Source organism: Papaver somniferum, chromosome 1 (assembly GCF_003573695.1).
Source record: "Papaver somniferum cultivar HN1 chromosome 1, ASM357369v1, whole genome shotgun sequence".
In the NCBI taxonomy this organism is placed as follows: domain Eukaryota; kingdom Viridiplantae; phylum Streptophyta; class Magnoliopsida; order Ranunculales; family Papaveraceae; genus Papaver; species Papaver somniferum.
This window is the reverse complement of record NC_039358.1, coordinates 217631197-217647030: the sequence shown is the minus strand read 5'-3', so window position 1 is coordinate 217647030 and position 15834 is coordinate 217631197. Positions and strand designations below refer to the sequence as shown.

Below are 15834 nucleotides of genomic sequence, written 5' to 3'. Positions count from 1 at the left end.
ACTACAGCCAAGGGGATGTTATTGCACAATCCTAATTTGAATTTTGAGAGCCCCGGTAGAAAAGTCGACGATAATTGGCTGCAAAATTGTTACTATCACTCTTTCACAGAACCTCACTGATACAAGTACGACCAGTTTCAATGGTTAGTTGGTTACCCTCTTAGTACTATATTTTGATGAACGATTTTTTGGGGACCACTCTAAAATGGTGGGGGACTACTAAGTGATAAGAATATCTACTCTATAGTTATAAGGGGTGTCCTAAAATGTGGAAATGACTAACCTAGCTTTAACCTATAATATATATATACAGTAAAAACTCCATATATTAATAACCTCTATATATTAATAAAAAAATTGGTCCCAACTTGTAAAATCTTATATAATATAACCTCGATATATTAATAATTTTGTTAGGTCCCAAGTGTATTAATATATAGAGTTGTTACTGTATTTATATATAACCACCACCACATATATATATATATATATATATAACCACCTCCTCCCATCACCACCACCACCGACCACCTCAAACCACCACCACCGCCACCTCTGTATATATAGCTTAATTTAACTCATTAACAAAACAAACTCAAAACCAAAATTATAATAAACTCATTATTTGTCATTCGTTTTTGGTTGAAAAAATGAGAAGTAATCATCAAAATGAGTTGAAAATGGAAGCTGCGGAGAGAAGTTCGGCTAGCAATTATGTGAAAAACTTTGTCGAACTCAACTTTAATGGAGGTTTTTCTTTTTCAGAAAAGTTCGGTTACGTCGTAAAAAGTTCGGTTACGTCACAAAAAATGTCCCAGCGGAACTTTTAGTTCGGTTACGTCGTAAAAAGTTCGATTACGCCGCAATTTTTTTCTCCTAACCGAACTTTTCTCTGAAAAACCTATATATTAAGTTCGGTTACGTCGTAATTTTCTTCTCCTAACCGAACTTTCTCTGAAAGAAAAAACTCCATTAAAGTTGAGTTCGGCTACCTGTGTATTCAGAAACATTAGCCGAACTACACTTGCAGATGAGTTCCGCTACATGTTCTTCAGATGTCGTAGCCGGACTTTGTTAACCAAACCGAAATCAATTTGTAAATTGTTCATTTTTAGGAATGTTTTGGCCAATTCAAGAACCATTAAATAAATTTGAAGTATCCATGAGTGCCCAAAACATCATACTCTTGTTGTGGCTCTTAAAGAAAAAGATCTAACTTTTTTCCTTCCAAAACCCTCATCTTCATTATCATCTTCATCTTTATCTTCATCTTCTTCTTATCCCTCTCAATAATTTTTCTTTTAAAAAAAATCAACTTATTAATTTAATCTCACTAATCATTAATTAACTCGCTAATTAAGGGAAAATTTAGTATTAAAAGAAAACTTAAATAAGGGGTGATTCAATATTATTTCTAATATCCACCCGAAAAAGTAATAGTAGTCCCCCACCATTTTGGAGTAGTCCCCAAAAAATCGTTCATTTTTATAGTATGACGGTCCAAACTCTTGTGGGCTTGCAACACCAGCCACCAAAGCTAATGTCTTCGAACCAGCAGGGAGGAAACTCCCCCTTCTCGCAGGCAAATGTTTGTCAACTTCTGTCCAAGAGTATCATAACCTGGCTTATGGTTGATAACCATTGGCAATGTGGCACCACTACGGGAAAAATATACATCTACAACTGGAGATTTACAACACTTCACTATACATCGTAGAAAGTCCTATGTTTTACAACTGGTTTCAAAGGAAGAGTTGTCGTATATCATCACTACCAACGCTTAGGAACAAGGGGTTGCGCTAAGAAAACAAACGACAACTCCTTTAGCAAAACTGTTGTGACGACATTTAGGTATAACAACTTTGTTTCATAAGTGTAGTGACTTAGCCTATCACAATTCTCACAAGTGTTGTTGAAGAACACAAAAATATGATAATGAAAAATACGTTAGAGGGGAGATTCGAACATGAACCTAATGCATGGATGTATAGCTCATCAACCATCCTTACAGTTCACAAGTTTGGGTTTTTTTGTTTTTTTTAATAGAAACGTATGACGACACTTATAAGTGTTGTAGAAGTTAAAATATAGAATGTGGGAAAAAATTAGGTTTGGGGGATTCGACCCTGAGCCTCCTATATGGAAGTCTACACCACTAACCATACCTACACTATCACAAGTTCTGTAAAGTTGGTGGTTCTTTAATATACTATTATGACAACCCTTCATAAGCGTTGTAAAACAAAATATAATGCTCAAAGCCGACTGAGCCGCAAAGAGCGCGAAGCATTCTCTGTAACCATATACATTCTTCTCTGTAAATAATCACATACATTCTATAAGACCACCCGCTTTAAGCAAAGCATGCAACTGGGGAATTATGGCAAAAGTATACCATCAAACAAACAAATATTCTGAAAAACATTACCATCTCCAAACCGATATTCACACACAAATGATGATAACAAAAGCAACCATGAATTACCAACAATAGAACATAGAGTTTGATAAGTGATAAATACACAAGCCAATACAGAACTACACACTCAGCTGTAGCAAGAAACTTGAGAATAGCAGGAAACTCATACAGAACTACACACTCAGCTGTAGCAAGAAACTTGAGAATAGCAGTTGAAGTAGATTACTGAGAAGGCAAATAACACCAAATATTGCTAAAGTAAGAATACAATACCGTAAAATAATAAACTACTAATCTAACTTGTGAACTTCTTTTTCTTCTTATTTTTGTTCTTCTTCTTTGTCGGAACCACTATGGTATATTCCCCATCTTCTCTTAAGTAACTCTCGTTCTCGTCATCCATTTGGAAACCAAGAGTTGAAGTATCCACTGGTTGGAAATTTGTGTCATGCTTTTCATTGTATTCCTCTAATTCATGGAAACCCCTGGGCGGTGGTTTCACCATCACATACCAGTTAGATGTATTTGACTCTAGAGAATAGAAAACTTGTCGCGCTTGCTCTGCTAAAATGAATGGATCGTTACAGTATTGGTTCTTATGCTGCTTTAAATTGACTAATGTAAAGCCATCTTCTACCTTCAAACCAAAATTGGTGTGAGCCCAATCACATTTGAATATTGGAATTTGAAACATATGATTGTAGTCCAACAATAGAATTTCTTCTAAAACACCGTAGAACCCACTAGTTTCTGACAATCCTGCAACTAAGGTTGTTGATTCAATTGAAACTCCACTGTTTTGTGTGACTCTCTTAACATCCTTCGTAATAAACCTAGTGTTATTGATAATCAAGCCTTTATATGATATGCAGTTTTCCAACGGCCCATATGACAACCATTCTACCGTGTGTGATATTGGCATCCCTTGTTCAATTTGCATCTTAACTTACAAATGTATAATCTCAGGACATAAGAATATAACTAAATTTGTTATCTAAGCATAAGAAGTTAGATTTATATGATGGTGTGCCGAACATGGATTGTTCCATGTGATAGAATGAAACAAAATCACACGCATTTGTGTTTTTTGTAGTAGTTTTCCACAGCAGAAAAATGTCCAAGTGTTTAAACTATACTAAGATGCATAATCTGACTAAGAGTGGACTAAACATACCTTTTGTTGAAACCAATCTGCAAATGTGTCAGACTGTATGGAATTGAGTTGGTCTTCACTAGTAATTGCCCTCCCAGCAGGAGATTTTAACTCGTCCATATGCATTCTAAGACAAAATTAAAATTAGAAAATGAAGTATTAATTGACAGACCATTTTTAATAAACGTGAACATCATACTTACATCATATATGGGTCAATTTCGGGTGTGTTAAAAAGCACATATCTGTGAGCTATCTTTAACTTCTCACTATCCATACGCACTTGGACACCTTTAGAAAGAGGACGTGATGCCGGTGTGGAACCATTTTGAGTGTTTTCGTTACGCCTTTGCTCTACTCCTGTTTCAGCTGCTTGGGCCTTACGAATATCAAAATACCTAACACACTCCATTCCAAGATAACACTCGGCTATACAAGCTTCAGGTTGTGCATAATTCTTTACATATTCTTTGAATGTCTTCATATACCTAGGAAAGTCGAGTATGCAACAGTTACTAGTTAATTAAATATTAGTATCTCTAAGATACAAAGGGCATAACTTTCTACACGAAACCAAAAAACAGAAGTAATATAAATTAAATTGGCATACCTTTCAAATGGATACATCCAACGATATTGTACAGGTCCACATAATCGCACTTCTCGAGCTAGGTGAATTGTCAAGTGCATCATGACATCAAAAAGTGACGGAGGGAAGTACCTCTCCAACATACACAAAGTCTCAGCAACTTCTACTTCAAGTTCTATTAATCTACGGAGATCAACTGCCCTTTGGCATATTTCGTGAAAATAAGAACATAACCTGAAAATTGCCTCCCTTGGCCCTACAGGTAAAAGTCCTTGCAAAGCAACGGGTAATATTTGTTGCATAAGAACATGGTAATCATGAGCCTTAAGAACACCTAAGCAACCATCTTTTGAGAAATGCTTTCTAAGATCAGAACTAAAACCATATGGAACCTTTAAATTTCTCATCCTATTATACAATATAGCCTTTTCCTTGTCATTTAAACAGTATGGTGCTGGTGGAAGGATCGTTTTTCCATTTATCTCTACTGGATGTAATTCTGGTCTTATTCCCATACTCTTCAGATCATTGCGGGACTTTAGACCGTCTTTTTTTTTTGGACTTTATATTCAATATGGTACCAATAATACTCTCGCAAACATTTTTTTCTGTATGCATAACATCAATATTGTGCCGTAGTAATAAATCCTAGGAAGATGGAAAAACCCAACATTAGTAATTAATTCTATAAAGATATAAAAGATCAGACATTTAATCTATGGAAAAACCCAACATTGATAATGTGAAGTTTAGAGGCTAACATGGTGCAAAGCAGAAGAACCCATAGCCAAATATTAACAAGTAAGTTTGAAGTTATGGAACTAACCTTCCAGTAAGGCAAGTCGAAGAATATTGACCGTTTGTTAAACACCCGAAGTTCAGTTTCATCATCATTTGCACCAGAAATAGCCGCATCAGCAACAACATCCCTTTTCCGCTTCCCACATTTGCACTTGTTGCCGCACTACTCTTGCCCTTATTCTTCTTCTTTTGCTCTTTATTTTTCCTTATCTCCTCCTCGTTCTTCTCCGCTTTCCCAAAATCATTTGTAATACTATTCTGACATTCAAGTGCCGCAGCACCAGACATAACAGGTGGCTTTTCCTTCCTCTCAATCTCTCCATTAAACCAATCTTTTTTTTGCCGAAGAGGATGATTATGACGAAGAAAACTCCTATGATTCAAGTAGACAGTTTTACGACTAAATGCCAACCAGTTTGAAAGTGTATTTTCACCGCAAAGAGGACAGGCTGCCTTCCCTTTATACGTACATCCAGATAAATTACCATATGCAGGGAAATCTTTTATTGTCCACATTAATAACGCCTTCAAGTTAAAATATGTTTTAGTAAACGAATCATATACCTGCACCCCTTTCTCCCACAACTCAAAAAGATCAGCAATCAAGGGCTGCAAGTATACATCAATGTCATTACCCGGTTGTTTTTTTCCTGGAATCAGCATGCTCAGAATTATGTTGTCACCTTGCATACACAACTGAGGGGGCAAATTATTAACCACGAGCATCACTGGCCAACAACTGTGGGCTGCGGAAAGATCACCAAATGGATTAAATCCATCAGCAGCAAGCCCAAGACGCAAATTACGGGGATCTGAAGCAAACTCGGGATACTTTTTGTCTATGTGCTTCCAAGCCAAAGAATCTCTTGGATGACGCATCTTCCCATCCTTACTCTTGTTCGTCGCGTGCCATATCAACTGCTCAGCCAGTGCTGCTGATTGAAACAATCTTCTCAATCTCGGCACAATGGGGAAGTACCTAAGCACCTTCACCGGTATCTTCTTTTGCGGCTTGTCTATCATTTCAGCATCGTCCATGTTAGATGTGTCTGCCTTCCACCTAGAATAATGACATTTAGGACACTCGTCTGCGTCTTTCAAATCTTTTCTAAACAAACAACAATCATTAATACAAGCATGTATTTTCTGGTAAGTCAATTGATAAGATTTCAGCAGCTTTTTCACTTCATATGTTGAGCAAGGAAGACAATGATCTGGCGGCAACAAGGAACCGATTGTCTTGAGAAGTTCGTCAAAAGATTTCCTAGATAAACCATTTACTGTCTTGTGCCTATACAATTCAACAGTGATGGATAACTTTGTGTGTGTTTTATAATTAGGATATAACGGTGTGTCCGCCTCTTCCACATGGTTTTCCAAACCCTCATCTTGCACAGGTTCATGTCCCTGATCGATATGTGCATCAGCTTCAATAGCAGCATTTATATGATATGATCCCCTTGTTGCTCCCTCTTGGTGTACATCAGTAGAAGTGTGTATAGTCTCCCCGTGAAAAACCCACTCAGTGTATGTAGGATCCCAACCTCGTTTCAGTAAGTGAAGATGCACTTCTTGCGGAGGAAGTGGGAAAGTGAGATTCTTACAATCAACACAAGGACAACTGAATTCAGAAGGATTTCCAAGTCTCTGACAAACGGTATCTATGAAATTCTTCAAGGCCTCCTGATATGGAAGATCACCCCTACATGAAAGAACGACGAAATAATTAATCACGGAATAAAACAATAAAAGAGGGAAAACCAATGTAAAGAATGTAATATTCTACAGTGAACAACATATTAACCTTGGCCAATGAACCCAATCTTTATTCATAATTTTGAATGACTTGAATCTGCAAATATGTTCAGTTCTTCAATCCAGTTAAAAAAAACCTTTCAATTTCCCTTCTCAACCAACACCTGGGGTATGATATGGCACCTGGCGCAATCAAAATATGATAACCAGCATAAGTAACCACAACGGATTAACAAATCATAAGATATTTACATATACAAAAAAAAGATTGGAGCAGTAATTCTCTCATATTATCTGGGTGGTAACTTCTTAAATTACATTGACGCAATGATGCATCATTCATTTCATTGATGCACGAATCACTGGCCGTATGAAAATTATATTTAAACTTTTTTCTAATGGGGTGCAACCGGCAGGTCCATATCATACTGCCTACTTCAATGAAAACCACACATTGATATTTATAATATACATGTGCATCAAACATGTAAGCAAAACAATTGATATCTATAATACACAAATGGAGCAATTGAAAACTCCCTAGAATCATGAAACCTCTTTTCTTCATTACTGTCATGCAAATAAGAAAGGAACAAAAACCTAATTCAAATTTTAATGCAAAAAAGTCACTGAAAAAACCTAATTCAAAAATCAAAAAAACAATATACCCTAATTGAGCTTTGGTTACAGATCGATCTTCAACTTCGGGAAATTGGTGGAGGTGGTTAGTCGAGATATGGGTTACAGATCGATCTTTAACATTGTGTGGTGATGATGAAGTTGGTGAAGTAATCTCCTGAGATCGATTAAGTTAAAAACGATGGTAATGAACGGAGCTGTTGGAGTCGTTGACGATGAAGTTGCCAGTGGTTTGAGTGATGGAGGTGCTGCTGTACCGAAGTGGTTTGAGTGATGGTGGTTTGAGTAATGGTGGTTTGAGGTGAAGTTTCTTCATCGAACACACTGGGAAGATGCAGTTGAGGGAAAAAAATAAAAGGATGAGGAAGGAATAGATATGAGAATGATGTTAAACAAACAAAAAAAAAATTAACGACTGTAGATGAAATATAATTAAAAATTAAATGAATGGGTGGTTATGATGTGATGATATACATAGAATATTCCAAAGGAATATTCCCAGTATATGGTTAGATTCATCGTTCTTATGAAGTCTCTGAGTTAGAGTAGTCCACTCACCGCCAGGTTTCGATCTCGGAGCCATGTTATGTCTCGAAGTTGCCAAAACCGGTCATGTTTAAGGGTTGGAGGAATATTATGAAAGCATCTTACCTATGAATCGACAGATTCATCGTTCTTATGAAGTCTCCGAGTTAGAGTAGTCCACTCACCGCCAGGTTTCGATCTCGGAGCCATGTTATGTCTCGAAGTTGCCAAAACCGGTCAGGTTTAAGGGTTGGAGGAATATTATGAAACCATCTTACCTATGAATCGACAGATTCATCGTTCTTATGAAGTCTCCGAGTTAGAGTAGTCCACTCACCGCCAGGTTTCGATCTCGGAGCCATGTTATGTCTCGAAGTTGCCAAAACCGGTAGGTTTAAGGGGAGGAATATTATGAAAGCATCTTACCTATGAATCGACAGATTCATCGTTATGAAGTTTCCGAGTTAGAGTAGTCCACTCACCGCCAGGTTTCGATCTCGGAGCCATGTTATGTCTCGAAGTTGCCAAAACCGGTCAGGTTTAAGGGTTGGAGGAATATTATGAAAGCATCTTACCTATGAATCGACAGATTCATCGTTCTTATGAAGTCTCCGAGTTAGAGTAGTCCACTCACCGCCAGGTTTCGATCTCGGAGCCATGTTATGTCTCGAAGTTGCCAAAACCGGTCAGGTTTAAGGGTTGGAGGAATATTATGAAAGCATCTTACCTATGAATCGACAGATTCATCGTTCTTATGAAGTTTCCGAGTTAGAGTAGTCCACTCACCGCCAGGTTTCGATCTCGGAGCCATGTTATGTCTCGAAGTTGCCAAAACCGGTCAGGTTTAAGGGTTGGAGGAATATTATGAAAGCATCTTACCTATGAATCGACAGATTCATCGTTCTTATGAAGTCTCCGAGTTAGAGTAGTCCACTCACCGCCAGGTTTCGATCTCGGAGCCATGTTATGTCTCGAAGTTGCCAAAACCGGTCAGGTTACGAAGTCTCTGACTTAGAATAGTCCACTTACCAGTTACCGCCAGGTTTCGAGCTCGGAGTCAGGTTATATCTATGTTACTTAGAGCGTCCACAATGGACGACTAAACCCAATATAGTGTCCAGTGGATAGGCGCAGTGGGACGGACCATCGATCAAAATTTGATCAAAGACTAAAATCCAGACCAAATTTGGTCGGCGACCAAGATCAAATCCAAATATAGTCGGGCGTTTATATAGTCCACGCCCCATAACCAGGCGGACGTATGTCCAAGTCCCACCCCAGACGGACGTATAGTCCACGCCCCACACCAGGCGAACGTATAATGCACGCCCGTCTTTTTTTTTCTTTTTTTTTGTGTGGGGCGGGCTTAATACCTCCGCCCCACTCTTTACAAACTTCAAATGCATGGGGCGGGCATAATACCTCCGCCCCATTTTTTCTTTTTTTTTCTTTTTTTTTTCCTACACCGGGCGAACGTATACTCCCCCCCACACCAGGCGTTGGTATATTTTACGCCCCACACCAGGCGTTGGTATAATGTCCGTCTGACCACTGCAGTTGCTCTTAGAGTGTTACCACCAATTTTTTTTTTGTAATTTTGTCTAATCCAACGTACCAAAGTTAGGGAAGCAACTGCTACTAAATCTAACGGTGGGAATCTTGTGTTTGTTTGTCAAAAATTGTGTTTTTTTCCAATCCGTATGCTTTTGCTTAGACCAATCAGAAAATTCCACTTTCCCGCCCCAGATCCCGCCCAAATTTGGTCACGTGTCTGCCCAAGAAATTTTCAGACAATATTTAATGTTTGACCACTGCAACGTGTCCTATCCCATGTTAATTCCCCCCAGTATTTTCACAACGCGCCCAAAATCATTATTCTCTTCACTCTTCACAAAAATAAGAAAACTCTCTCACCAGAAAAAAATCTCTCACCTATCGCCATCGCCATGTCTGCAACTGTGAAGCTCTAACCCTAACAATCTCTTATCGGAAAACCCTAACAATCTCTCATCAAAACCCTAAATCTCTCATCAGGAAACCCTAACAATCTCTCAATCACTCAAACTCTTCAGAAAACCATAACTATCTATTAATCTCAGAGCTCTTCAACTTCGAAGAAAACCCTAACAAATTTTCAAGAAAAGGATTTCACGAAGGGGTAATCTCTCATACTCTCAAATCTTAAGAAAATAAATCTCTTTGTTCCTGTTTTCTATTTTAGTAATTTTGAGTTTTTTTTTCTTCACATAAATGTTCAGATCTTCACATGCAATTTAGGATTTGTTGTTTCCATGATGAAATTGGTATTGGGTCCTATTTAATTTAGGGAATTTTCGATTTTAGGTCTTTTTATGATGATTTTCATTTCAATGATTGTCTCTGCAGCTCATGTTCTAGTTTTTTAGGTCTTTGTTCTGTGTTATAACAAAAAATCCCCCTTTGTTCGATGCATGAAGTATAATTTAGAATTCGTAAGAATTTGTGATTTGATAGGTGTAGCCTTATTCTCTTTAGGTGTATGATTTGATTATATTTGTGCCAAAGCATGAAGTTTAGCCACTGTGATTATATTTTTGCAAGGCATAACTGCAATAATGAAGACTAACAAGGAAACAATAAAGAAAAAGCTGGTCAGGGAGTTGGCCATAAAGGTAAAGGATTCTCATCTCAATTTCAGTGTAAATAAATTTATTCACCATATCATTTTAACTAACCTATATGCATTGTTGTTGCAGATGAAAAACAAACAGTCCAAAACTGATAAAGGTTCTCCATCTGCAGAACCATCCCTTCCACCTGAAAGTAGGCGATCATCACCAAGGACACAAGAGTTTGCGATAAAGGTAATGACTTTTCATCTCAATTTCACAACAAACTACTTACCTTCTCATTTTAACTAAGCTACACTTTTTGCAGATGAAAAATAAGCAGAACACTCAACAGTCCCCAACTGAAAGTGCTTCACTCACTTCAAAGCTGCAAACCCCGACTCAAACCAAGTCCGCAGAACCATCCCTTCCACCTGAAAGTAGGCGATCATCACCAAGGAACAAGAAGTTTGCGATAAAGGTAATGACTTTTCATCTCAATTTCACAACAACTACTTACCTTCTCATTTTAACTAAGCTACACTTTTTGCAGATGAAAAACAAGCAGAACACTCAACAGTCCCCAACTGAAAGTGCTTCACTCACTTCAAAGCTGCAAACCCCGACTCAAACCAAGTCCGCAGAACCATCCCTTCCACCTGAAAGTAGGCGATCATCACCAAGGAACAAGAAGTTAGAACCAAGTGCTGCTGTTTCTTCTCTAACTAGATGTGCAACAACTCCAAAGCGTCGTCGACAACCTGAAAGTGCTAAAATGTCATCACCAACTACAAAGAGACAGGCTACTAGGAAGAAGAATGTGCAATCTGAAAGTGCTCAACATTCACAGACCACAACTACAAAGTCCCAATCAAAAAGCTCTGAAGGAGATACTGAAAAATCTGGAGTGGGGCGAAAGAATGTAAAGCGAAAACTTGACACAAGCAGCACAGGCCCATGTCTGAATGTTCAACTTAGGGATCCACACGACACTCTCGCAGATTTTCAAGATGAAGAAGAAGAGGAAGAGGAGGAGGAAGCTGTGGAAGAGGATAACTCTGATCATGTGGAGCCTGATGTGGAAGAAGAGAATGATAATGGTAATGGTGATGAGCCTGAATTGGAAGAAGAAAATGATGTAGTGGTAATGATGATAATGAGGAAGGTGAAGAAGGAAAAGAAGCAAAGAAAAGAAAATATGTTCCACGTGGTCCAACCCAGATGTATGCACTGAAGTTAGATTCTGCTGATCCGAAAAGAACAATTTCCTTCAACGCTAATGAACAACCGATTGGTGATCCATCTGTGCAACTTGCCAGTGTGCTAGGGGTGCTTGTTCGGAAACTTCCATTAACGTACAAGGATTGGAGACTTGTCCCTTATGAAGCCAAAAAAACATATGGAAGATAGTCTCGGTTCGCAATTGATAACTCTTTAACTCTTTTCATTCGTCAATAATTATTTAAGTCATAGTCAACAATTATTTAATTCATAGCGTATTCTAATTCAATTATTTAAATTTATTTGTAGAACCGATTCATTGTGCCTGAGTATTACAAAGACTATTATTTCAGCAAGATGGGAACTTATCTTAGAGAAGCAAGGTCAAGGAAAGCTGGTTTGGTACTCGACGCTTTGGATCGGCTACAAGGGGAAGAACAAAAGAAACGGCTGGAGAAGTTAATGCCCAGGACCATGACAGTTAGGGAGTGGGAAGAGTTTGTGAAACATGTAGACTCTATTGAATTCAGAGTAAGTAATTTCTATTATATAGAATGCCTATATATTTGTATTAAAAACTTTAAAGTCTGTCAAATGATTTTTTTACTTTTCTATTCAGGTCAGAAGAATAAAAATGCAATCGTTCAAAACACACCACCCCACATACCATAAGTCGAGAAGGTTACGCCCGATTGGAGGTGAAATTGGTATGTTCTACAGTCTTGATATTCACCATGTGAAAGCTATTGCATCGTTAAAAATATAATTGTTTGAAGTTCTCTACAAAGTTTTATCTTAGAAATATTCTGAGATAATACCATGTTGTTATGCTATTCTTGATGACTCATGTATTGATACATTTATTTGGCAGCAAAAAGAGCAAAATACAACCAAAGAGATTGATAGAGCTATAATCTGGAAAGTTGGTCATAAACAGCGCAAAGGAAAGAAACCACATCCTGGTGTTGTAGAAGCTTTGGTAAGAAATCTTCTCATGTTACTTTGTTTTATTTGTGTGTGCTTGAAAAAGTCAAAAATATCTGATGTTTTACACGCTTACACAGGAAAAACTTGAAAAAGCTCGAGAAAAGTATCATGCTGACTGTGGATCATCCGTGACAGATGATATTCTTGCAAAGGCCTTTGGTGAGGACAAGAAAACTAAAGGGAGACTTAAAGGAATTGGTTTTGGAGCGACACGTAAAAAGGTTGTTGCGCAGTCCCACTATAAGATGATGATTAAAGAGTGTCAAGAATCCTATAAAGCATTGAGTGATCGAGTGGTGCAGCTAGAGGTGAGAATTTAACTTGTCTTTTATTAGGTCTCCTTTTCTTGATAAACTCAAACTCGATAATCTCATCTCTACTGTGATTGGTCTTAATATAGGGAACGAAATCAAAATGTGTCTGCAATGGAGTCTTACCCTCTCACATGTTAAGTCCCAGCAACAATCATGAGGCTAGCACTAGCAGAAATGTTATCTGTAATGAAAGAGTCTCAACTGATACCACTCCAAGTCATGTCAGGAAACAAAATGAGGTTCAAGTGCCAAAGAGATTCCAAGTTTGCAAGTTGTTAAGCTGGTACAAGGAGGACGAGGTGGTTGCAGAGGCTGAAATTGCTGAAACAGATCCAAGTAAGCAGATACATGGAAAACCAATCGGTCTTGGAGCCTACACTGTATGTGTGAAGGTTTCTTATGTGAATGATGCTCTTGTCTACCAAGCTACTTCAGAAGTCAGAACTGTTCATGATGTTGTTTCAAATTTTATCACATGGCCCAAAGATAGAATAATCTACCAATAAACTTCTTAATCTTCTGTGATCTTTTTAGAGACTTAACTTTTGGTAACAAACATATCACTGCCACTTTTTTGTATGTTTTGTGTATATCTCATTGGTATGTGAATGCTTTAACTCTGGGTTTGGTTTAATTTGAATGAATCTTTCAGTTTAATCCAATTGTTTATTTACATTTCAGTTTAATCTAGTTGTTTCTTTACATTTCACAAATAGTAGTGACAAAAGTGAAATATATATTCTGAAATATGGGTTTGATTTTATTCACAAGTATTGTAAAATAGTTTATTTACAATCATAGCTATGTGTTGTCCAAGATAGTCCTACTACACATAGTATAGTTGTATCAAGGTACTTCTACAATGCTAACAAGTGTACTGACTGTAATATTCACAATACTAATAAGTGTTGTGTTAACAATTTCTGCTACACATGACAATAATTGTAAAAACAAATGTTCTACAATGCTAACAAGTGTACTGACTGTAATATTCACAATACTAGTAAGTGTTGTGTTAACAATTTCTACTTCATAACACAATCATTGTAAAATGAAATCTTGCAACATCAGCAGGTGTTGTTCAGAATAGTTATACAACTCAAGGAAGTGTAGTGAGAGTAGCATTCACAACACTAATAGACATCGTGAAAAGGTTTTCAACTACATAAAATAGATATTGTGAAACAGTTACTTTACAACATAAGTTTGTGTTGTCCAAGATTGTTCGACAATTCATACAAGTGTTGTGCAAATATTATTGATAATACTGGTAATTGTTGTGGCATGTGTTTCTACGATATGCTACTCATGTTGTCCACGATTGTTCTACAATACAAGCAAGGGTTGTGTTAGGTTATCAAAAAAAATCGAAAGAGAATCACAACATCGACAAACTATTGTCGAACCATGAATCACATCACCCGTTACAACACTTGTCATCCATTATAGAAAAACTTGGACTTTCTACAATACCCTCGTTCCACAATGCATGAAATGGAGTTGTCGTAGGGGTACTGCAACTCTTATCTTGTGTCGTCAATGATGATTTTTCCCGTAGTGCACTGGCATCATCATCATCGCGCCTAATAGTCCAAATACATGAATGGATAATTATTTGACACCAAATTTGAAGAAAATCTCTGATGAATACCGATATACTATAGGTTATTTATTTCACTATGGAAGAAGTCGAATGTTGACTTTATGCCATTTCACAATCAACATTATTGTCACACGATCAATTTTCGATTTTCAACTTGGCATCAAAAACGGCTTATATCATTATCCAGGCTTATGAAGAAGATGAGGCATGATATATGAAAGTCGTTTTCTACATGGAACTGGAACATGATTGGTGTCTAATTTTGTCATGAAATTTAGGGCTGTCAATGGGTACCCATTACCCGGAACCGGAACCGGATCCGGTAGACTTGGTCCGGTTCCGGGTCCTAAAGTTGGACCAATTAGCAACTTAGGACCCGACGGGTAATTAATCGATTGGACCTGAATCTAAACGGGTCCAAACGGGTATACCCGTTGGGTACCCGCGGATATCGGGTACCCGTTTATTCATACTTTTATTCATGTTTTTGCTAGTTTTTGCTTTGATATTTTACTCGTTTTAAATTCTTGTCTTACATTTAATCTTTATTTAGTACATTAATAAGAAATAATAATAAATTTTATAAAAGTTATTTAAATCCAAGCCAAAAAGAGACAAATATTAAGTTTTTGAGGTTTTTTTAATAGTTTTCTTAAGACTCAATGGGTATCCGGGACATGCGGGTACCCGGATATTTAAACGGGTCCGGTTCTGGGTCCACAAATGTAGGAACCGGACCCAGAACCGTTAGGACCCGGATCCGACCTTTATAAGTAGGGTCCGGGTCTAGTGATACCCGGGAGGAGCCGGACCCGTTGACACCCCTAGTCATGATATATTATCTACTTCCTATGAATGTTTATCTTGTGATCTATGAGTACACTATTGGTGTGACTTGTGTGCGCAAGTACTGCAAAGCTACTCTAAGACCATCTCCAATAGAAAGTGTAAATTTTATTTTTTTTCTTGACAAATGGGATTTTAAACCCCCATTTAAACATAGAAGATCCTATAAAATATGAAGGATGTCAAAATAAATACAAAGGTGTTCAAAAAAGTCTAATTTGGACCTCCGGGATGACCTCCATGTCATATTATCCAATTACAATAATTATTTAAAATGAAATTAGATGGTTAAGATTTAACCACATAAGATATTTTACCTGGCGTCATTAGGGGCGACTGAATAAGACAAAATAGGTTGAAAATACTTATATGTCCCTTCATAATCGGTACTTTA

General features: G+C 37.5%; 1 protein-coding gene across 1 annotated transcript; it reads left to right on the top strand.

Moving 5' to 3' along the window:
• Window positions 1-10475: 10475 nt before the first annotated feature.
• LOC113360280 (bromodomain-containing protein DDB_G0278469-like) lies at window positions 10476-11879 on the top strand. Its single transcript, XM_026603805.1, has 5 exons — window positions 10476-10532; window positions 10617-10724; window positions 10798-10950; window positions 11023-11569; window positions 11710-11879. Exons 1-5 carry the CDS (start codon window positions 10476-10478, stop codon window positions 11877-11879), a joined length of 1035 nt encoding a protein of 344 aa, XP_026459590.1.
• The last annotated feature ends 3955 nt before the right edge of the window (window positions 11880-15834 follow it).